Genomic DNA, 22,615 nt, shown 5'->3' on the forward strand with positions numbered 1-22,615 from the left:
GAGCAGCGAGTTCGGTGGTCTCTTTGTTCACATCTGCTTCATCTTTCAGTAACCACTGTGCTATTTTTCTAATGCTGTTGCACGGTCAGGAGGGGAAAACTCTGCAGGCAGACCTAAAAATCTGATCCTCTCCTCATGTTTGACGAGGCTACCTAATCGCTTTTGTTCCACCCCAAGAGTCTATTTCAGGGACAACTGAGCCCACTGTAACAAAAAACCAGTGACGCAAAGCAGGTCATTAAACGCTTCTTCCACTTATTTATTGATGGACACACTGATCAACTTTTTAAGTAGGTTGAGTGGACGCTCCAGTGCGAGTTCAAGGACGAGGCTTTACGTTTGATGTTTGAAAGCAGATGCGATGGTGATAGATGACATTTCAGAATTTAAAATCTACCAGGATACACTTGTGTTAAAAACAGTCAGTATTAGCTAACAGATTATTTTCTAGAATAGTCCTGTTACCTAAGAAAAAAATATAGTTTCCAGCTGCTGATAATCCAGAGTCACCTTCATCCAGACAGCAGTGTCACAGTACAAATTATACAATGAGATTTTTTTAAAATAATAAAATCATCCCCGGTGACTTTGTATGTGGGGGATTTACACAACATACTGTAACCTTTTCACAGAAATGAAATCTACCTCGAGTAGATTTGCGATTAGGTGAGCTGGCACACTTTGCACAAAAAGTAGATGGTATTGCAAAGATGAAATATAAGTGGTTATTAGAAAATATACACAACTAGACCCATTTTTTTAAACCAACAATCATTGTTTAGCACAGGGGTGGGCAATCTCGGTCCACAAGGGCCGGTGTCCCTGCAGGTTTTAGATCTCACCTTGGTTCAACACACCTGAATCACATGATTAGTTTGTTACCAGGCCTCTGGAGAACTTCAGGACATGTTGAGGAGCTAATTTAGCCATTTAAATCAGCTGTGTTGGTTCGAGGACACATCTAAAACCTGCAGGGACACCGGGCCTCGTGGACTGAGATTGCCCACCCCTGGTTTAGCATGTTAAAAAGCTGATTGACTTGAAGAATAATCTTAAGATGCAACAAATTTCGATGTCCAAAATCTATTCGGGAAAACCAAAAAAAATGAACAAACAAAAAAAAAAAACAAAAACAGAAGAAATTTCTTCAGAAACATTTTGTTCTTTCGTTTATTGTAAGAGATGAAGAGAATGGCTAAAAACACTTGAGACCTTTAACGAAACCGTGCACACTGGCTCCAGACAGAGCAGAGCAGTAGAAAAGAACTTTGGCTCTTTTTGTTCAGAGGTTTATCAGGATCCCCGACTCTCTAGTCTGACAAACGGACACCTCAAGGGTTAACTTAATGAAAAGTTATCAGAGCCAAGCTGTGCTGGTTTGTGCAGGGAGTAGTAAATATGGAAGCTTCGGCTTTAATTGAGTTTCCTGCTTGCAACCTTCATCTGTTAGAAGCTTAAAAATGCTGATGAGTTGCAGAAAAACACCACCCTTTTTTATTGCTTCTTTAATCAGTAAAACAGCTTTAGTTGTGCCAACACAATAAGCTTACATTACAAATTATAAACAATGTGTCATGAATGACACTGTTAATCATGGTCATGTACATTTTTGATCAATTTAATGTAGCTAGATAAAAACAAATGTGCTTCTCTTTTTTGAAAAAACAAAACAAAACATGGGTAACTTAAACTTTTCAGCAGCTGTAATAATAACAACTAGAATTTTATTGGGCTGCCGGTAAATTATAGATTACAATCACACTAGTAAATCAACTAATCTTTAGTTTCAATTCCAGATCACAATTTTCGATTTTCACTTTAGTTTCAGGTTTCAGGTTTCAGGAATAATCATGAGTCATCATCTATTCTGGGCGTTACTACCAAGAAAAATTTGTCTGTCTAGTATTTAAGAGATATTCTTGTACAGTAGTGCAGAGGAAATAATTTCACACCAGCTGATTTTAGCCACACACAAAGGGTTGCAGCGAAATGTTTGCCATGCTTCCTGTTTTTCTGTGCACATCTGTCTCTGTCATAATGAAAGATGAGGACAGGTCAGAGTCCAGTGAGAGGCAAGCCTCGCACATCTTACATAATAGTACTCCGACAACCTGTGATTCAAAGAACACTCCCTGCTCTCATGGGGCAGTAGATAAATAAGTCATGAGCTGGAGGATTGTGTGACAACAGTGCTCGACAGAAAGTCACAACAACACATGCTGGCAGGAAGAAGACAGCTCTAGGTTTGGCAACTGCTTTCAAATGGGATGCGACTGTGACTGATGGCCCCCAAAGTGTTGGTGTTGATTTCCAAAAAGCTGCAAAACTTAGATGCTAAACAATCAGCTCCATTAAGACGTCTGTGTAGCTGTGAAATAGTGACATGCTGCAGAAAACTAATTCACTGACTAATTAAAAGCACTGCAGGACCGCTTCTCTGCAAACCATAAAAATTAGGTCACTTCCACTACATAACTGAAAGCGTGATGCAGACAGAGCTCAGTGCATGGATTCAGGCGCCACACAGTGGTCAGTCTGAGCAGCCTCAGCTACATTTACTGAGTGGGTTATGCTACATTAGCGTCTGCTACAGTTACAGTTCACAGCACTGAAAATAATGAAAAACAACAACAACAAAAAGCTACATCAGCAAGATTTATAGCATATACTCTGAAAACAATATGAAGTAGGCTCTGCAGTATTTTTAAAAGTACTATTTATTTTATTTTAAAATATTTAAAAACTTAAGAATCCCAAAGGTTTGTTAAATTCAGTTTTGACAACAAAATTCATCATTTTAGACGCGTTTAACTCTGTGTTAAAGCACAGCTCTATTAAAAGAAAACAAAAACAACAATTCATTATTAATGATTACACCAGCTGTGCAAAAGCATTCTTCACATCCAGTTCAAATTCCAAACAATATCACTGCATCACTAAAAAACAAACACGGAACCATAAATGGAAAGCAGTGGGAGGTATCAATGGTGTCAGCAGAGTGTACCGTGGGTGTAAAAAAAAAAAAAAAAAAAGTTCACCTCCTTTAGTGGAGAGACGCCGTCACCCATATCAGACGTGCTGTGACCTGGGTGAAGCAAGTGAACAAGGTCCTGGAATGTAGTTACAATTTCAGAGTGCCCACAAATTAGTTGTTTTTGTTTTTAAAAGGACACCAGAAGGAATTCTAAGACAGTAATGCATGGTAACAAAACATTAATAGTTAAAAATCAGCTACATAATAAATTAAAAGGTGAAGGGATGACTCTAGATGAGCACAGCACAATAAGTGTATTTTAATTCAGTCCTGTGAAAGCTTTTTCATGGCTGAATGTGAAGCCGCATCTCTCCACCTTCTTGGTGCAACACGTTGCACTGTAACTGTATCTAAACACTTCAATATAAAACCGTTCTAAGCACCATGACTCCCTTTGCACCTGGCATCAACATGCATTCTGGCTGCATTTAAGTCCACATCTGCAGTCGCTTGAGGCACTAAAGATAAATAAGCAGGTTTGAAAGTAAAAAGCGATAACTACCAATGTGGAAGCAAACAATGCGGAATGCACATATATGGAATGTTTTGGTTGGGCTTTGTGTCACAGTGTTTCAACACTGATGGCGTTTATATCCACCAGATGCAGAAAACGTCATCTTTCTTTAACGCTGCTGCTAAGCATAGTGTGAGCTGCAGTTTCTGTATTGCTTTGTTAAACCTGATTAACCTTAGATAATGTTTACACGCAGCCCACTGGGGTCAAATCGCTGGAATTGGAAAATGTGGTGGATCATTATTTGCTTGATGTGCTGTTTTGTGTGATGTGAAGCTGAAGTTATGATTCATGCTAATGCCAGATATCATAAGAGCCTGTGATGCCATTATCATCATTAGCTCTAATGTTGTATAATATCAAATAGCTATATAAAAGTCCTGCTTTGACAAAATCCATTTACATGTTTTTGTGGTTATATACATTTATAATAAAAGTAACCAGTATCACCCTTTTTAGTTTTCTCGAATCAGAACCACACGCACCATTTGGAACTGACTGAGGGTTTGTCTGTAAAATGATGCCGGGGGCGGTAAATCTCCCACATTCAGACTGGCAAAGTGTCTGTTCTGTGGTATGTTGCTCAAGCTTCAAACTCTGAAGTCATACTTATCCTGTAGTGTGAGTAGGCGGAAGAAGAAGGAGGAGGATTGGTGAGATCCAAAGTCTTCGGAGGAAGTTCGGTAAGTATGTATTCGGGTAAAGCCTCTGGCGCTCCCATTCCCAAAGTATATTCCTGAGTGAAATCCATGCATAGTAGTGGCAATGACGATGAGTGGTCACAGAAATTGCTCGCGCTCACACCCACGCACGTCGCTCACAGACAAATAGTTAGTTCATTGTTCACTGGCTCAAGCAAGCTGCTAGTAGTTGAGTAGGCACTCCCTTTCTGTGCCAGACCAGCGCTTCTTAGCGGCAAACACCTTTGCTTTGTTCACTGACGGACCTGTGAAGAGTCAAACACGTTAAAGTCAGTATAAACAGCCTCTATATTGGTGCACTTGTTTCTTCTATTTACCGCATTACTGACCTATATAGCTGAGAAGTACAGGGAGGAAGATGAGGCCGTGCGCCGCCCCCAGCAGCACTATGGCCAAGTACATCCTAAAATAGAAGACCTGGAAGATCTGCGACTTGGAAAGTGCCAGAATTATGATGCCTCCAAACTTTGTTAATGTGATCCCACTGAAAACCTGCAGAAAGAGGAAAAAGTTACATGAGGCAGTGATAATTAAAAGTAAACGTGACCCTTTCATCTAGCAGTTTTTGATGCACTGCATTACCAAAGTGCCAAAATTATTCTTTAAGCCAAAAGAGATCATAATACGACGCCCTCTTGTGGATTTAATGAGAGGTGAAAAACTTACTGAGCTGCCCATGTGAGCTAGGGCCTCCTCAGCACGCTCCACTCTGTTGTTCTTCACGCTGACGGTGAAGGCTCGCACGATGTGACTGCAGAACTCCACCGAGATCCCGCAGCTCTGCAACAGAGGACAGGAAACACCTCAGCACCACCAACATGAACACTCAGGAGTTCTATTCTGTGTGAGGTTTTCTAATGTTTTTTTTGTGGGTTTTTTTTTTTTTTTTAAATTAATACAACATATTACTTTGCCAACACATCTGCAAACTTTTAGGGACACTGTTTGCATAATTTGTCTCACTGATTGCAGTCAGACTGATTGTTTGAAGACAGGTTGCCTCCCACAAGGCAATCTGTGCAATTGACTCAAGTAGCTGCTGGAACTGCTTACAATGAGTTGCTGGATGTTAAAGTTAAAAAAAAAAAAAAAAAAAAAAAAAAAAAGAATTCAGTGCAATCACTGGTCAACCACAGATTTTACTCCTATTGCAAAAAAATTGGCATTTTTCTCCTACTGTGACTGAGCTATTAAAAGGTTATATCTTTAATAATATCACAAAAAAAACAACACCTATATAAAAACACTTAACGCTCAATGAACCAGTATATTAGGATTAGTTGTTACTGTATTGTGAAAAGCATGCAATAGAAAACAAAATCAACAAAATCTGGGTTTTAAAATACAAAGCTTTTTGGTTTTCCACTGTATTAAAGTGGATATTTTGGTTAAATGATAGACTTTCACATGATTACAGTGTAAAACAGGCTCACTCTATCAAACCTAACCTCCGAGTCCAGTGAATTCAAGGTGCTCTTACCATAACCAGGTTCACAAGTGATACTGCATTGAGACTGATGTCCCACAGCCACATGACACCGAACATGTTGACCAGAATCATCGCGATGGTAATGCTGACCAGCACGCCTGCCCACAGCTCGAAGCCCAGCAGCACTGTCGTCACCACAAATATGGCTGCCAGCGAGACGCACAGGTTCAGAATCGTGTCATTCATGATGGTGAGGTACTGCTCGTAAAACACGTAGAAGACGCTGCAAAGGAGGAGAATACACATTAGTTAGCAATAAACTGTTATCTCAATAGATAAAAGAGTATGTGTTTAATACTTGTATTGAAATATTGGTCTATATGTTTAAAAACAACAAGGAACTGTCGCTTTATTACATTTTTAAACTAGTTACCAATCATCCTGTTCTGACAAACAGCAAATGTAATTTCATAAAAAATAAAGTGAAATTTGTAGAGAACAGAAAACACTTTAATGTCAAACATCTGCATTTCCATAAATGTTAACCTTTCACTGCATTATTCCTGATTCTCCTAGATAATATTTTTATATTTTGAATTGACCCTGAGGTGCGGTACCTATTTTATTTAGCCCCCACTCCTGGTTTAATTAGTGCTTCCCCATCTGTTAGTAGTACTGGTGCCTGTTTTTGTACTTCGTTAATGTTTTATATCAATAACTTATTGCATTATTGTGAAGCACTTTGGTCTACCTTTGGTTTTAAAGCTGCTATATAAATAAAATTGTACTGTATTGTATTGCAATGTTGTTTTCTTTGCTGTGTGTTTATCTATAACCTACTTCCCCACCTCTGATAACCCTAAAGTTTCAGTTCAAAAAATTCAGCATACACCACCATAAACCATACAACAGTGGCTGAAACTGAAAACTTTTCATTTGGAACAAACTTTAATAAAGAACTATAAAATGATATCTATCTATATCTATCTCTATCTATCTATCTCTATATATATATATATCTATCTCTATCTATCTATCTCTATATATATATATATATATATATCTATATATATATCTATATATATATATATCTATATATATATATATATATATATATATATCTATCTCTATATCTCTATATATATATATATATATCTATCTCTATATATATATATATATATCTATCTCTATATATATATATATATATCTATATATATATATCTATATATATCTCTATATATCTATATCTCTATCTATCTATATCTCTATCTATCTATATCTATATATATATATCTATATATCTCTATCTATATATATCTATATATCTCTATCTATATATCTCTATCTATATATCTCTATCTATATATCTATATATCTCTATATATATCTATATATCTATATATCTATATATATATATATATATATATATATCTATATATATATATCTATCTATCTATCTATCTATCTATCTATCTATCTATCTATATATATATATATATATATATATATATATATATATATATATATATATATATATATCTATCTATCTATCTATCTATCTATCTATATATATATATATATATATATATATATATATATATATATATATATATATATATATATATATATCTCTCTATCTATATCTATCTCTATCTATACATACATACATATATATGTATGCGTGGCAGGTTGATACGATAGGTCTTACCTGTAGGCGAAAACTTTGTGGTCCATGGACTGACTGATATTTTTGGCCAGGATTCGAGCCATTTTCAGAGCCTCTATATAGTCTGAGGACTCCTTTAGGATGGTGTGGTAAGTCATGAAGTACGTGGCTCCTACCCCTGTGTTGTTGGGATACAGGTCAACTGCGGCAGCATAGGCTGCATGGCCACTAGAGGAATATGGGAAGAAGTGAAACATCATAATCCACAACAAAACTGGTACACAGTGCTTTCAATAGAAGGAGGAGATGTTGACAGAGCTTTAAAATTACCCTTTTCCGCATTTCAGGTTGGGGTTGTCAGACAGGAACATGGGTAAAAAGTGCATGAAGTCTTCTCCTTCAGGCCTCTTTTTTCCACTGGGAGTCATCGGCCGACAGGATACACAGGACGAGTTCACCACTGGAAAAATACATTAATCAGTACAAATACTTCTGCACATTTATTCTGACAAAAAACACAAGAACTGAAAACTAATAAAGTAACAAGTGAATGTTTTGGAAAGTCTGATATACAACATAGAGGTGATTAACATACAATATATACAGATCACACTGTCAACATTATTACTAAGATTACCATCATCATCACCATGGATACAGATTCCTGCACCTGCTTTTTGTTTTTGTTCTGAAAAATGTAATGCACCTTACTTTAACCGTTTGAGTTCTTATATTGCCTTGTTGTTTTGACATGGATTATATGTTTTACAGCCATTGTTTCATATGAAGAACTAGAAATAAAAACCTTTGGCCAGACTGGCCCATTGTAACGGCAGGGTTATGGGGTTATGAAACAAGCGTTCAAAGCACTGAATAAAACTTTACCGGAGGCATTGCAGAAGGCCCCGGTGGTGTTGTAGTACCGACAACAGGTGGACTGAGGCTTCACCCAGTCAAAGTAGTCATCCAGCCAGGAGGATGGTGTGCTGGCAATGCTTGTGCTATAAGCAGAGGAAAAAATAAATAAATAGCTCTGGCATCACAACATCAGAGCAGACAGGTTTCAAAACCTTTGCAGGATCTAAAGTTTAGCGATTGATATATTAATTTACACAAACACTTAAACAGTTGGATCAGGAGCTCATGTCATCCTCAGCTCAGACTTACTAGTTGCTAATAAGTGAGGCTGTGTAGACCTGCTGCACCAGGGAGTTGTTGTTACACCCCACCCCTCCACACACAGCATTCTGACCCTCTGGGCTACTGTAATTGAGACCTTCCTCTACCACAAAGTAAACAGGTGCTCCAGTGTGGAGATACTCGCTCATGTTCTTGAAGTACTCCAACACATACGAGTCCTAGAGAGAAAGAAACTGTCAGAGCTGCCCGCAGGAAAAAGGATGTGAGACAAGATATCATGCTTGTTCCATGCCCCCCCCCCCCCCCACACACACACACACACACACACACAGCTGTGAGAAATTATGGCACATTACATGCATGATTTAGCTGTAGACAAACTTTTCCAAAAGTATCAAAATGGTGTACATAAAACTTACATCCGGCATGGATAATTTCTGGTCCAGTCCGATCTCAACTTTATTCACCACAGCAATACTGAAGGAGAGCATTCCCACAAACACTGCCACCTATAAATAACAATATGATCATGAATGCATGCTCATGACAAACAATTCTTCAAATCAAACCCGAAAACCCGTTTTTTAGCTAATTATTAAAAGGCAGGCGTGCATGACTGCACTGAGGTACTCACTATGACCGGTCGCACCCACTCTGTGAGGATGAATGGGGCGAAGACTTTCTTGAAAAACAGGAACAGGAAGCCATCTGTTTTGATTTCCTGTCCTTCTGGCAGCGTCACGCAGCAGCAGATATCAAGTCGATTCCTCTATTAGACACAAACAACAAAGCATTTGATAAGTGTACGTTACCACTACTGACCTAGTCTGAAACGATCAAGAATATGCACTCAAACATTTGTTATTGAGATTCAAATACACTCCAAACTCCACTAGGAAATTTGAACAATAAGAAGAGACATCACTGCACCAATTTCATTTTAAATCTCCTCAAAATTAGATTAAGAGTTTGCTGGGACTGAAACTTTCAGCTTAAATATTTGGCAAAACATCTCCATAAACCCTCAGTATGTAAATCTCTAACTCTGTTCATATGATCGTCTCACCTCTTGCCTTTTAGCGTCCAGACCGAGCAAGCTGACAAAGCAACTGATCTGCAAAAGGAAATCAATAAAAACAGCCAAGCCAGCAAACATGGAGAACGTCCTGACTGCTGGCATGCTGGACAGCGCTCCTGGAAAAGAAAAAGAAAAGGATTATTTTATCAGTATGTGACTCACCAGGGCACTTTGACACATTTTGTGGCCATGGCAACAAATCGGACCAAACAAAAAACAAAACAAAAAAAACAAACAAAAAAAAAAAAGCAAAACAAAAAAATTATTCTAGCTTTTAATGGCTTTGATAAGTGTAATGGAAACAAACACTATTAGAATCAAGATTCAGACAATCAGCGTTACACAGACTTGGCATACAGTCAGAAGAGTGAAATAAATAGCACCGTCACTGCCAAGTGACTCAGTTGTTAGAGATCTGAAATAGTCCCATCAGTACAAACAGTGTTACAGAGCATTTATTATACAATCACTGTTGTATGAACACTATGTCAGGGTAGGTATTGATGATAAAAAGAGCAGTTTGATCTGAGAACTGTCTGTGTACTTGATGTAGTAATAAAGGAAAATGTAATAACCGATCTATTTTACCCAGGAAGAAGGCGACAGTCTCAGAGAAGGAGGACAGAAACAAGCTCGGGGCGATGTCTCCAAGAATACGACCGATCTGCTGGTGGAGTTCTTCCTGTGGCATCCGCTCATCCCTCTGTTCGAAAATACAAATGAAGAACCAATTTAGTACACGTAGCTGGTACAAAAGGGACCCATTTTTATTTACAGCTCCATTTTTCTATTCTTGGACTCACCAGAGTAGCTTAACATGATTCACCGTCCGAAATAATCCTTATTAATCTTACACTGGGCTTGAGCGCAGCCCCTCAGATCATCAACCATCTGAAACATGCCATCTTATCTCCCCTTCTATTTAGACCACCCCCTCTTTACTCTGATTGGTTGTCAGCCTGACTTTATGCATTTTCAAAGCCTGACCTTTTGGCAAACATGGATCACTTGCAGATAAGCTGACCTCATTATCTGAACGTTTAGTTATGCTTATAAGAAAATAATTTAAAAAAAAAAAAACATAATAGAGAGACAGAAAACTGGACAATAATTCATATTTAATATTAATAAAGGTCTAGAGTAGCACCACATTATATGGCAAACCACTTGTTAATTATGTGTCAGTTTAATGGACTGGATTGAAAGGGCTTACCTGGTATGTCTGTACTATGATAAAGATGTTGTCCACTCCAACAGCCAGCACAAGGAAGGGAATGACCTCAATCACAATGAGCGTTAGTGGGACACCACAGTAGCTGAAGATCCCCAGTGAGCAGGCCACAGAGCTCAGCACAATCAGGATACCTGCTATACCCAGGGAAATCTTAGAGTCCACCTGTAGGGGCAAAAGTATAAAAAGCCCATTATGTGCACACTTTATGCACGACTAGAAAAAAGCTGCCAATCATGTTGATCCAGTTTAGCTAAATTTAAGTCATGTGTTAAATTCTATGGTCACAAACAGGAAGGAGGAGTTACAAAGCATAATGTGTCAAACTATTTCAGGCATGGATTATGTTCACTGATCATTAAAAGCACATGCACAGTGAAGAAAAAGAACTTAATTTTTACCAGCACTCTTCTAAAGCTGTGCATGTGACCCAGGGCCAGGGAGATGTAGATGAACATAATGCCATAGCTGAGGACCACAGTGCTGATGTCGCTGTTGCTCTCTCTGTTGATCTCATCTTCAATGCTCCTCTCTGCACTGAAAGCGATGGTCAGGTTGGGGTTGCTGAAGTTCTTCATAAATTTGATGAACCTGAAATGGAAGCAAAAAACCCAGATGTTAACGTACGAGCAGCATCTTGAGCTACCGTGAGCTTATTGATCGTTTGTTGTCTCACTCGTTTTCCCATGCCCGAGCTTTCTCCAGTCTGACGGTATCATTCAAATAGTTGTTGATGGGAAAGGTGATCACGAGCGCAGTGGCATTGTTGTAGTTTGTGTCTGTAGTGGGGAAAGAAGGAAAACAAAAAACAAGATGCATGAACCACTTAAAATGCTTCTCATTTATCAATCATAATAATTAGGATTACTGAACTGACAGTTATTGCTTAATGTTCCTTTTGAAAAAGTGTACAGATTACAATGGCTGGGGGAAAAATGGCTTCTAAATTAGATCGTCACAGTTGGCTGAAGACAAAAATGGGAAGTTGTTCTTACTTTTGATTTAGGCTTTATTTGGATGCAACATTTCAGATCTAGTAATGCTCCATATTCTTGCTATTAGTACTTAAGTCATTTGTTTTTCATTTCCTAATTGTAGTACAAGATCAGTTCTAATGATGTTGCACTACACTATAATAAATGCAATGCCACAGTTTATTCTAAATCAACACTACTACAACTGCAACATAGCCCAACACCATCTAAACCTCGCCCCGATACTTGTCTCCAACCTGAGCTGTCCCCTCTAAACTTATTACAAAACCTATCCTTCCCTGGTAACTCCAACAAAATATTACAACATAAAATGAATAAAATTAAATTAACATAGGTATTAATGAATTATATAATCAGTCATTTGGAAGGCCAGACATACGTTCCTATCTTTGTCTTCATTTTCTTCTACAACAATCATGCACTGTAGTATTTTTTTTTTTTTAAATTTACCTATTTATATATTTTATAACTTAATATCATTGAAATTTAGACATGTTATTTCCCCCATTGGATTTTTCCTGCTTTTAACTTGCACAGAATTATCTTTCTTCTTTTTTCATTGTTTTTGTTTTGTATGCATTTCATGGCACTTTTTTTTTTTTCTCTCTTTTTTTTTTTTAAATCTATTCCATTATTTTATTATAATTCCTAATCAAATTTTTGGCACTTTAGGCCCTCCATATACTGCTACAAATGGAAAGTTTATACGCAGAGTACAGCGAGTGATCAAAGACCAAAGTGTTTCTTTCAGCGCAGTAAAACTCAATAAAGGAACAATACGAGAAGCTGTAAACCAATTATGTAACTACTGTAGGGGAGAAAAAAAAACAATTCCCACAGTTCTGGGACAAACAGCAGTAATGATTTGCACTTAGAATTGCTTTTCTATGAAACGTGTTGCATGCAACTTAAATGTACAATTTCATTAAAAGAAAATTCAGAATTAATAATAATAATAATAATAATAATAATAATGATGGATTGCATTTATATAGCGCTTTTCGGGACCCCTCAAAGCGCTTTACAATACCACTATTCATTCACTCTCACATTCATACACTGGTGAAGGCAGCTACAGTTGTAGCCACAGCTGCCCTGGGGCAGACTGACAGAAGCGAGGCTGCCATATTGCGCCATCGGCCCCTCTGACCACCACCAGTAGGGAACAGGTGAAGTGTCTTGCCCAAGGACACAACGACCGAGACTGTCCGAGCCGGGGCTCGAACCAGCAACCTTCCGATTACAAGACGAACACCCAACTCTTGAGCCACAATCGCCCCCAGAATTGGTGAATACACAAGCTTTTTTTCCCCAATGCAACAGTTTAACTACCAGGATGGCGTTCAAACAACTTTTAACATACAAAGCTGTGCCAGTATAACCCCCATGCTCTGACTGAAGTTGTAAATGCTCCCAACTCACCAAATTAATTTAAGAGAAAAAAAAAAAAAAAAAAAAAAAAAAAAAAAAAAAAAAAAAGGGTTGTCTAGTGTCAAACCGAAGTCATGTGAATATACTTCACAACTCACCATCGTATCCTCCCAGTGCAAGCCAAGGGAAGACAGGGCCACCAAAGGTGCCTAAACAAGGGTCATGTAGCACAGTGGTGTCGTTGAGGGAAGCCGGTGCACTGCACAAGCAAAAAGTAAACAATTAGGTTAAAGACAACCGTCAGTAAGGGTTTGCAGAAATCTGCGTCAGATAAACATCTATTGCACATGACAGCGAATGAGTAAGTTTGAGTGTACTATTTTAAGACGACACTTTTTTCAGTGACCTCAGCTACACAAAGGAGATTCTTGTTAACTGCAGGCGCCATTTTTCAACTGTTGGTTTGCCTTTTTTAACTTTTAAAAATATTTCTTAGACATTTAACACAAATGTGACAGCAACAAGCTGATAGGAGAAGTAAAGGCTAAATCTATCAATAAAACAGATACAAATACTTTTACCTGACACAGTAGAGGAAGTGGTCATGATAGTCAGCCCAGATATAAAATTCATCTCCCATATAGTGATCCAGTGCAGCGTGGCTGTTCTGGAAGTAGTTTAGGACACTAAGAATTGTACAGTTGTCATTGTACGGGGCCAGAGGAGCCAAGCAGATGTCTTTTAGGGTAACGGATTCTTGATTATATGAGGCTACGAGGCCTTCAATTTCAAGCTGCAGATCCAGGACCTGGTAAATTGAAAGAAAATGGAAAAAGGAAGGAGAGCCTTTTAACCACCGTATGAAAAATTTGCTTGCTTTTCACGTGCAAAGCTTCTATTTTATCTAACAAAGGAAACAGTGACGTTGTTACAGAATTTACACACTGACAGCATTGTGGCTCGGCGGTTAGCAATGTTGCTTCACAGCAGAACGGTCTCTGGTTGAAAACCTGCGTGAGTCTGCATGTTCAGCCAATGCCATTAATGTGGAATATATTAGCCAAGGATACGCTCAAAACAGAGACACCATGGTGCTGTATTTATTTATTTCTTGAAGATAAGAAAGTCACTTGTGTACATTAGGAGAGCATTAAATCATATTTAACCTCATTGAAATATTTGGATGGTTCGTTAATACCTTTTGTTTAAACTTCTATATAGTTTATATGTGTCAAAAATAGTCAAAGTAGACTGAACAGGCTTCCAAAATAAACCAGTGTGTGAATGGGTGAATGACTGAATGTAGCGTAAAGCGCTTTGGGGTCCTTAGGGACTAAGTAAAGCGCTATACAAATACAGGTCAATTGTTTTTTTCAAACCAGTCTGACTTCAACTCACCTCATGCAGGAAATCTTTGTTCAGAACCGAACTGAATGGGACAGATGGTCCTCCAAAATACGGATCGTAGGTCTCATTGAGCTTGAGTGGAGTAGTTATGATGAGCTGCACAGTTCTAAAGAAAGGTCCAAAGTGTTTGTCGAAGTAATCCTTCTCTTGACGAGCTTGGCTCTTGGGAGATGACCAGAGCTCAACGGGGTCGGTGGTGATGCGCATGTAGGCCAGGCCCCCAGCTGAGGCTCCCACCAGTACCAGACAACAGAAGAGGATGAGAAATGGATGCCTCACGCAGAAGGAACCCCAGGAGCTGAAGAGCATCCGCAGGCCATTCTCAAAACGCTCACCCAGCGTTTCACAGCATGATGCATTTACTGAAAGGTAGGAAATACCTAGAACTTAGTTTGGACTGTGTGGTAATTACATCAAGACACATTTGGAGAAATTATGCAGTCTCAATGACATTTCATAGCTGTACCTTGATCAGGATCATCACTGTTAAGCGAAAGTGGGTTATTACTGTCCAAAATGGGGCCATACTCAGATGTGATAGCTCTTTTCCTGCAAAGAAGGACCAACATACGATATCATCCAAATCTGTTTTCCACTCTGAAATATATTCAGCTACATTATGTACTGTTTGATACAGGACCCAACAGTATACAATCAGAAAGATTTGTTATTTTAATTATTCAACAAATTATAAGATGCAGTTACAATTTCAATGTAAAGCACAGACTTAATAAATGCATTAATTTAAGGATATTCCAACCCTTTTCCCAGGGGATCAAGGGTTTGGTGCAAGGCACTCTGCCCCCCGCCCTTTTTCTTTTTAAATTTGCTTGATCAATTAGTTTATGACCTTTTACCTGCTTAACTTCAGAGAGTGGCATTTGCATTTGGAAGTTGCGACTAAATGAATTCTCAGGGCAAGTAAATCAGACATTCCTATGCTGTAAAAACAACACAGGTTCCTGCTCTTTTCATATGAATGTTTGAGTGAATGAATGAGAGAGAGAATATCAGGAGTGGGCTAAACAGTCTTGTAAACTTGTGGGAAAAATAAAATGAATCACAAAACTTGGCAACTTGAAAAGGCTCGAGTTCCAACTCAAGGCAAAAGTGGTGGATGCTTGCAGGATCCTTTGAACAGTAATGATAATTTAAAAGAATCACATCAACTCTTTGGACAGACAAACGCGAAATCAGCATGAGTGACGATGTATTTCCCCAGATGAAAACCAAACCATAAGCAGAAAAACAAAAAAAACCTGACAACTGAAATCAGCTGCAGTTAAGGCCTGGCAAAGCATCACAAACCTCTTCACACAGTCATCGCCTTTACCCATCATGCGCGTGCAGTCAACCCTCAAGGCTTATCTCGTACCAGAAAAACCCTGCTTAACCTCAAAGTGTGTCATCATACAAATCTCTCCACATCCAACTACACAGTGTGTGTTCAAAGCTAAAAAATTCCATTACCTGTAACACCACACTCCCAGAAGAACTCCAAAAAAGATGAACAGGAAAGCCATGTAGGAGATCCACATGATGACAGCCATGGCATCGATACCAAGGATGGTCCATGGAGGCGGGAGCGGTGGAGGTACGGGTTTCGGGCCGCAGGACTTGGCGCAGTCCTGACAGGAGCACGGACCTGAACCATCGTCCAGGCTTTCGTTACAGGCGTACGTATTGTTGTTCATGGGAGTGTAACCAGCCAACGGGACATCTAGAGTAAAGACATTGCGCATCACAGGACAATAGAGGGATCAGACACTTAAAAATACTCAAGCTCAGAAAACTACTGCTTTTGGGGGGAAAAAAAAAAAGTACTTGGAAAAATACTGACCTGTGAATACTGGATCGATGGGAAAAGGGGTCTGTTGATTCTCGGTATTGAACATGAACTGGATCCAGTTGGTAGCATTGCATGCTTTTGCAGTCTTGCCACACAGAAGAGATAAGGCCTTCACATTGCTAGATGGTGCCTGGACATCCTTGCATGCATTGTACATGGCTGGCAGAAGTCAAATGACATAATTTTAAAAACAAGGCAAAAAACAAAAAGGTGGCATATAAATAATTAAGTCAACTCCAAATTTAAATGTTATAATTATCAGTCACCAAAAATTAAACAATTACACAAGAATCTGTATAGAACTGATCAAGCTCCCTACTGTTACAATACTGGGAATTCTGGCTAAAAACCTCACCGTTAGAAAATGTTTGTCCAATATAGTATTGCACTGCCATTACGTCTTCGCCAGTAATATTGGTGACATTCATAAACTGACTCTGGTGTGGACTGCAAGTCAGCTCACAGAAGAGGTTCATGAGATTGTAGAAACACGCCGGGCACCTGCAGGCAGCCGCACAGTCAGACAGAAACAAGGAAACAGATTTGCTGCTATAACTCACAAAATAATAAAACAAGTTAAAGTGTAAAAGTCTGTAAAGGTTTCTTGGAGAAAACAAAAGTGTGCTGACATAAAATGAAATTCCTTTGGCCTTTGAGCGAGTCCACGTCTAAACCAATTAACTGGAAAATGTAACGTTGACACTTGAAACATGGAAGACTGTCAGTATGCTGTGTGTGCCACTGCAGAGTTTATCATCAGAAATTCAAAAAAGGGAACAACGATGCCAAGTCAAGCACGTCATGTGTTCTGGCAGTTTATTATATAAAATCTTTGCGTACCGAGACAAGAACTGAAGTGGCAGCTGGAGACTGCCTTTGAGGGTTCGCAACTGGTCAACGTTGCAGCAGAGACTTTTGTTTCCATAGTCGTACCCAGGACAGAGCTCCTTCATATTCAAACACAAAGAGAATGACAACACTTTATAAGAGGATTTCTGTAAGAGGAAACCTGTGGCATGCTTTAGGTGTCAAAAAATGTGAGCAATAAGAGAAGAAACCCCCCCCCAAAAAAACATCGAAGGGCTGTACGTACGGTGAGAAGCTGATAACCATCAGGTGGTAGTGGCTTAGGTGGACCAGTGTAGTTGCAGTTGTACTTTTTTCCAGCCACCGTCGAGTTACCGCACTCACCATACCACACACAGTGATGGGCCACAACATGATACTTGTAAAACAAGAAAATCAGAAGTCATTTATTTAGTGATCGCAGCGAAAACTGCAGTGCAAGTTTATGCTAGTTTCAGCTGCACAGTCCAGTACAACATGTTTTTTGTTTTTTAACTCATGTGACTCAACTTCAATTTTCACCAAGTGAGGATATGGTCAAAACCAAGAGGGCAAAGAGAAAGCCCAGACGCATTTAGTTTCTCTAAAGGCTACAGCAGACCATATGACTTTGTAGACGAATGACCTGACTTCCTTTAGATACATTTCCGCCTCAAAGACTTTCAGAGTGAGTCTGCTTTGAGGGCTGCAGAGATTTATGAAAAAAAAACAAAAAAAACAAACAACAAGCAAAAAACTAAAAGTGTGATTAAATGTGATAAAAGTTTACAAGATTAAATATCAGCTCAGGCTGTTGGAATGAGACTTGAAACAGTGGCAGCAGTTAGAAATGCTAGCACTTACACTGTGATTTTTTTTTTTTTTTTTTTTTAAATTTGTCTCACACACTCTCAATCACTTTTTTCTATAAGGTCTAATATTCGCACACACTAACTTAAACTGGGGTTCAGCATTGTGCCCAGGCTGGGGCTAACTGGGGAATCGATCCACCAACCTAGCTCCTGAGCCACAGCAGAAGTGGGTGGCTCTTACGAGCGTTCAAATATGTGTGAAAAGAGACCACCCCTTAACAGAGCCACATTTATGTATTCTTGTATTTGTGTTTGAGAGTAATGAGAGTTCATCGGTACGTCACTGCAGATTCTCACTTCCCTTACACAAACGCAAAGAGTGGCCACATTTGTCTCTCTCCGTTCCTCTCCTGTCATCCCTCCAAGAGGGTGAAGAGCTGAAGTGAATAGAGGGAGGTTTCCTTGCTTTCACTCCTCTCCGCCAGCTTTTCCTCCAGCAGACTGTGTGACTTTGATTGAAACTGCTTAAGGGCATTTAACAAATTTGGATGCAGACGACATTTAACAGAGTTAAATATCAGACCGGGTCTCATTTCCTGTGTTTCTAGTATCTTGTGCTTTGTATGTCTGAAAATAGTCACCTCACTTCTGCAAACATGTTTTCTTTTCATCTGGTATTTTTAAGAATACCCTTTGAAAAGCAGACAGACACATTTCTCAGTTTTTGTTTTCTAATCAGTCAACCATGGAGAGATACTCTTACATAAAGATTTAAAACTAAACTTTTTTTTTTTCTGTTTATTCAGCATCAGTGCGCTCTCACATGCTTTTTTCTTTCCGATGAGTAACTTAAGGAAGTTGATTCACTTACTCCACAAACTTTTATGGGAAAGCCTGTCACACTTCGTCCTATCCGTGTCTTGTGGTGCGAAGATGACACTTGGCATTAGAATATCACTAAAAATTGAAAGTGCAGCCAGAGCTAGTGACCAAACTCTGCATCTATCAAAATTAAGTCTTGTTAATTCAGGGTAAAAAGCAAAACTCCACCTGGGGATATTCAGAGAAATTCACCTAAACTCAGGAGCCATGCACACTCAGAGGCTTTGCTAAAATACTTTCAGCTTCATCCACAGCAGCCACAAATCAATACTCTTTTACTGATTTTGACATTCCTGCTGCTTCTGTCAGGATATCTTATCCTAAAGAGGTAATGATTAATCAGATTCTGGTGTTTTAGCAGGATTTCAAAAAAGTGCAGTCAGTGGACTGACCCAATTACATCATGAGGAGGAGAGCAAATAATGCAATGACAGTCAGGAGCTGGGAGGCTTAGCATTATCTACATCTGATTAAATCACAGACAAATTCTTTTTTTTGTCTGCTTTGATCAAAAATCTCTTAAACTGATCTTAAATAATTTTATGGGTATTTCTTAAGGAGATGCAGTAATTTAAACGTTTATCAATACATGCAGAAGTTGAAGCTGGCACACAAAACTGTGCTTTTTTATGTGAATTGATGTTAATCTCAAAATAAACCCCAGTAGTTTCAAGTCTCATGATCTTCTGTATTCTCTCATTGCACTATTTTCTTTTACCAGCTCCGCGGTTACTACATCAGTTACATGACGTGTAGTTCAAATACTTGATACATCCAAATAAAAAGCGAATTTTTCACCACAGCTATTCCTTCTAACTAGCTAGCTTTTAACTCGCAGGTTTTGTTCACCCTTTGACAGGCTTGAGATTTTAGCGACATTTATCATAGCTATGATGACATTTCGGGAGCCATTAGTCAGCACACGAATCTGGTTTCGACACTCGCTGAACCTGGAACCTGTACACGCACCGCCGGTCTCGTGTTAGTCCGCCACAAAGCAGCAGTACTAACCCCAGCTATATGTTCGAACCGACATTAAGCCAATTATCGCCTAATGCTGTCTTCAATATATGCAAAATAGGGTGAACACTTTTAATAGCTCAACTCAGCCTAAATTCGAGTTTCCCTCGACAACTGATAAACAAACACTAGCTACGCCTGAGCTGAGTCATTAAACAGTCACGAGAGCGGTGGCGTTAAATCAAACTTACCGATCTAAAATAACCCTCGGCCACGAATATAACGAGGATGAGCAAACTTAAGAAGCTTCTCCCTGCCATGAGCCCCATCTCGGTGCCTGAAACGATCAAATTCAACTGACTTGCTCAGGTAAACTTTACATTTCCTCACAACTGTCTTCTTCTTCCTCCCAATATTTATTTGGGGCGGAGATAAATATTTATCCCAGCGCTGCCCCCTAGCGACGAAGATGACCCACTGCACCACGAAGGCCACGAAAGGAACTTCCCCATTTAATTTAATAATCCCCGTTACCTTTTTTTATTGTCTCCACGTGAATTCACATGATTAAACTAGGGATTAGAGTGTTCTTGAGTCAGATACATTTGGGTTGTAGTGATAGACATCTGCTTGCTACAGCTTACATAATAAATGATTTACCTTATTTTAAGACAATAGAAAAATTATTTAACCTTAGCTTAGGGGAAACCATATATACCTTATAATAAAATCTAACATTTTTTAACATCTATGGAACATATCATACAGTAGTCAATCATCCGTATCAGTTTACCACTCACAGCCCTACCCTGACCTATGTCATAAATACAACCATTAAAAAAGTGACTGTACTTTATGTAAATATGTGTGCCAAGAGTTTGTTTGTTCCAAGATTTGTCCCGGGGTTGATGTGGCATTCCTTGGCCTTCCTTTTCCCAACTATTTTTAAACACTGCCAACCAGGAAGTGAGCATTTCTATTTTATTCTGATACCACAAACCACATGTGTTTTCAGCATTCCTTTGAAACACACAAGTTTGAATATTTTACCAAAACAGGGCAGAGTTCTGGCTCATGTGTCACCTGAACAGCTTTACATTACTGTTATAATGATGTATTCTGGAAATGTCCAAAGACAGGACAGAAACTTCAAGAAAGCAGAGGACATTTCCACATTTCCCCTGAAGCCAAACGATTTAATTTACCTTTGATCCTGCTGTGATGTTAGTGGCTCTCTGCAGTCGCAAATCTAATTTAAATAATTCTTTCTTTTTAATTTCTTTCCGTTTTAATTTCACGTTTTTCTGCCCACAACCCAGCAGTCATTACCTTATCTCATGTCCTGGTACTGCAAGAAACCTTTTGTGTTTTTTGTAATGACTCCGTTTCCCTTCACATTCCTAGTTTTTGAGGTCCACCAAAAGTCGTCTGCTAGGACAGAAAAAAGTGCATAAGCGACATATAAACCTGTCATTTGTTCTGCCGAATAAATTGAATGTTTTAGTCTATGCACAAAGATAAAATTCAATCAAGAGCATATCTTGATGTCCGGATCTCTTTAAAGCTGTGAGCAGAACACCTTAATGCATCGTTGTTTCACTAAAACAGAAACAGGAAAGCATTCAGGCTGCACTGAAATAACAACAAACAGGAGACATGTCCATAGAAAATAAGATTTATTCATTTACACTTTTGAATGAAATAATCACAATTCAGGAATAAGTGCATATTCACATATGATATGACAGAACTGTGTACTGAGTATAAATTACAGGCGACTATGCCGGGTTATATTACAGCATACACACTGTTACCTGTACATGTACCTGTGTAAAATCTGCAAAGGTAGGTTTACAGGCTGCTACAAAACTATATTCCCTTAAAACTAGGAATAAATATTTGCGAGGCTTAATGCTGCTGCAGGACTAAAAAAGGCTTTAAAGCTAGGAACAGATTCATAGATGCACTGTCAACATTTTGTGAGAAACAACAAGGAACCATCCAAAGGGGTACTGGTGATAATAACAGACCGCGGGCGTCAGAAACATTCATCTCTAAAATATGTCCCAGGGAAGTGCAACTACTGCTACAGTTCAAACAATTTACTCAAACGGCCTAAGACAGGTCAACCAGCATTTTAAACATGGTACAAACAAAACAAAAGTACTATATATATCTAGATCACAACTGGTGCTGCTGAGTTTTTTCCCCAACTTGTCTATCTATGATGCGGTTTTTGCTTGCCAAAAATAAAAAACAAAAACAAAAAAAACCCAGCTGTTTTCTGAAAAGTACTCAGTCATGAGGGCTACAAATGACTTCCTTAATACTCAGACTTTAGTATGACACACTGATAAAAAACCTCAGACTATCTCGCTTTGTGGGTCTCCACAAATATGCTTCATGTTACAAGAACGCTGCCGAATCTGAGCTACAAAACACAGCAGGACGAACGGGAACATTTGCTGTATTTACCATCACATTCTCCACATAGTTATGACAGGGAAAAACAAGAAGCTCAGCTCTCTTGTTCTATGCCAGGTGATGCGACAGTCTTTTTTAATACATACAGAATTAATTTAGAACATAAAGATCACACATTAAAATGACAATTCACCAGAATTCCCCTTTATGCCGACTGTACATTCCCTACATTCCAAGGTATCTGACTCATCCTCTACGAGGGGTGCCAAAGGAATTCTGGGGAATCTTTTTAAAAAA

The 22,615-nt window shown here is 38.7% G+C and overlaps 2 protein-coding genes across 2 annotated transcripts in view; both read right to left on the reverse strand.

Moving 5' to 3' along the window:
* Nucleotides 1-234: 234 nt before the first annotated feature.
* npc1 (Niemann-Pick disease, type C1) lies at nt 235-20,321 on the reverse strand. Its single transcript, XM_084911521.1, has 25 exons — nt 20,146-20,321; nt 17,509-17,640; nt 17,256-17,362; nt 16,771-16,916; nt 16,407-16,574; nt 16,037-16,286; nt 15,033-15,115; nt 14,558-14,928; nt 13,741-13,967; nt 13,318-13,418; nt 11,470-11,572; nt 11,195-11,384; nt 10,776-10,958; nt 10,151-10,265; nt 9,551-9,678; nt 9,119-9,253; nt 8,904-8,993; nt 8,512-8,702; nt 8,230-8,345; nt 7,675-7,804; nt 7,387-7,572; nt 5,730-5,961; nt 4,916-5,029; nt 4,579-4,741; nt 235-4,494 (listed from the first exon to the last, which is right to left on the reverse strand). The coding sequence occupies exons 1-25, from the start codon at nt 20,221-20,223 to the stop codon at nt 4,412-4,414; spliced, it is 3,822 nt and encodes a 1,273-aa protein (XP_084767647.1). The 5' UTR covers nt 20,224-20,321; the 3' UTR covers nt 235-4,411.
* A 1,232-nt stretch (nt 20,322-21,553) lies between these two features.
* The window catches only part of egfra (epidermal growth factor receptor a (erythroblastic leukemia viral (v-erb-b) oncogene homolog, avian)), a 45,704-nt gene continuing 44,642 nt past the window's right edge, over nt 21,554-22,615 (reverse strand). Inside the window, exon 28 of the mRNA XM_084911840.1 lies at nt 21,554-22,615. This exon is cut by the window's right edge and continues 894 nt beyond it. The gene's annotated coding sequence lies outside the window, so the exon portion shown is untranslated.

The sequence above is a fragment of the Perissodus microlepis genome, chromosome 18 (genome assembly GCF_051167445.1).
Source record: "Perissodus microlepis isolate ML-2025 ecotype Zambia chromosome 18, ASM5116744v1, whole genome shotgun sequence".
Classification (NCBI taxonomy): Eukaryota; Metazoa; Chordata; class Actinopteri; order Cichliformes; family Cichlidae; genus Perissodus; species Perissodus microlepis.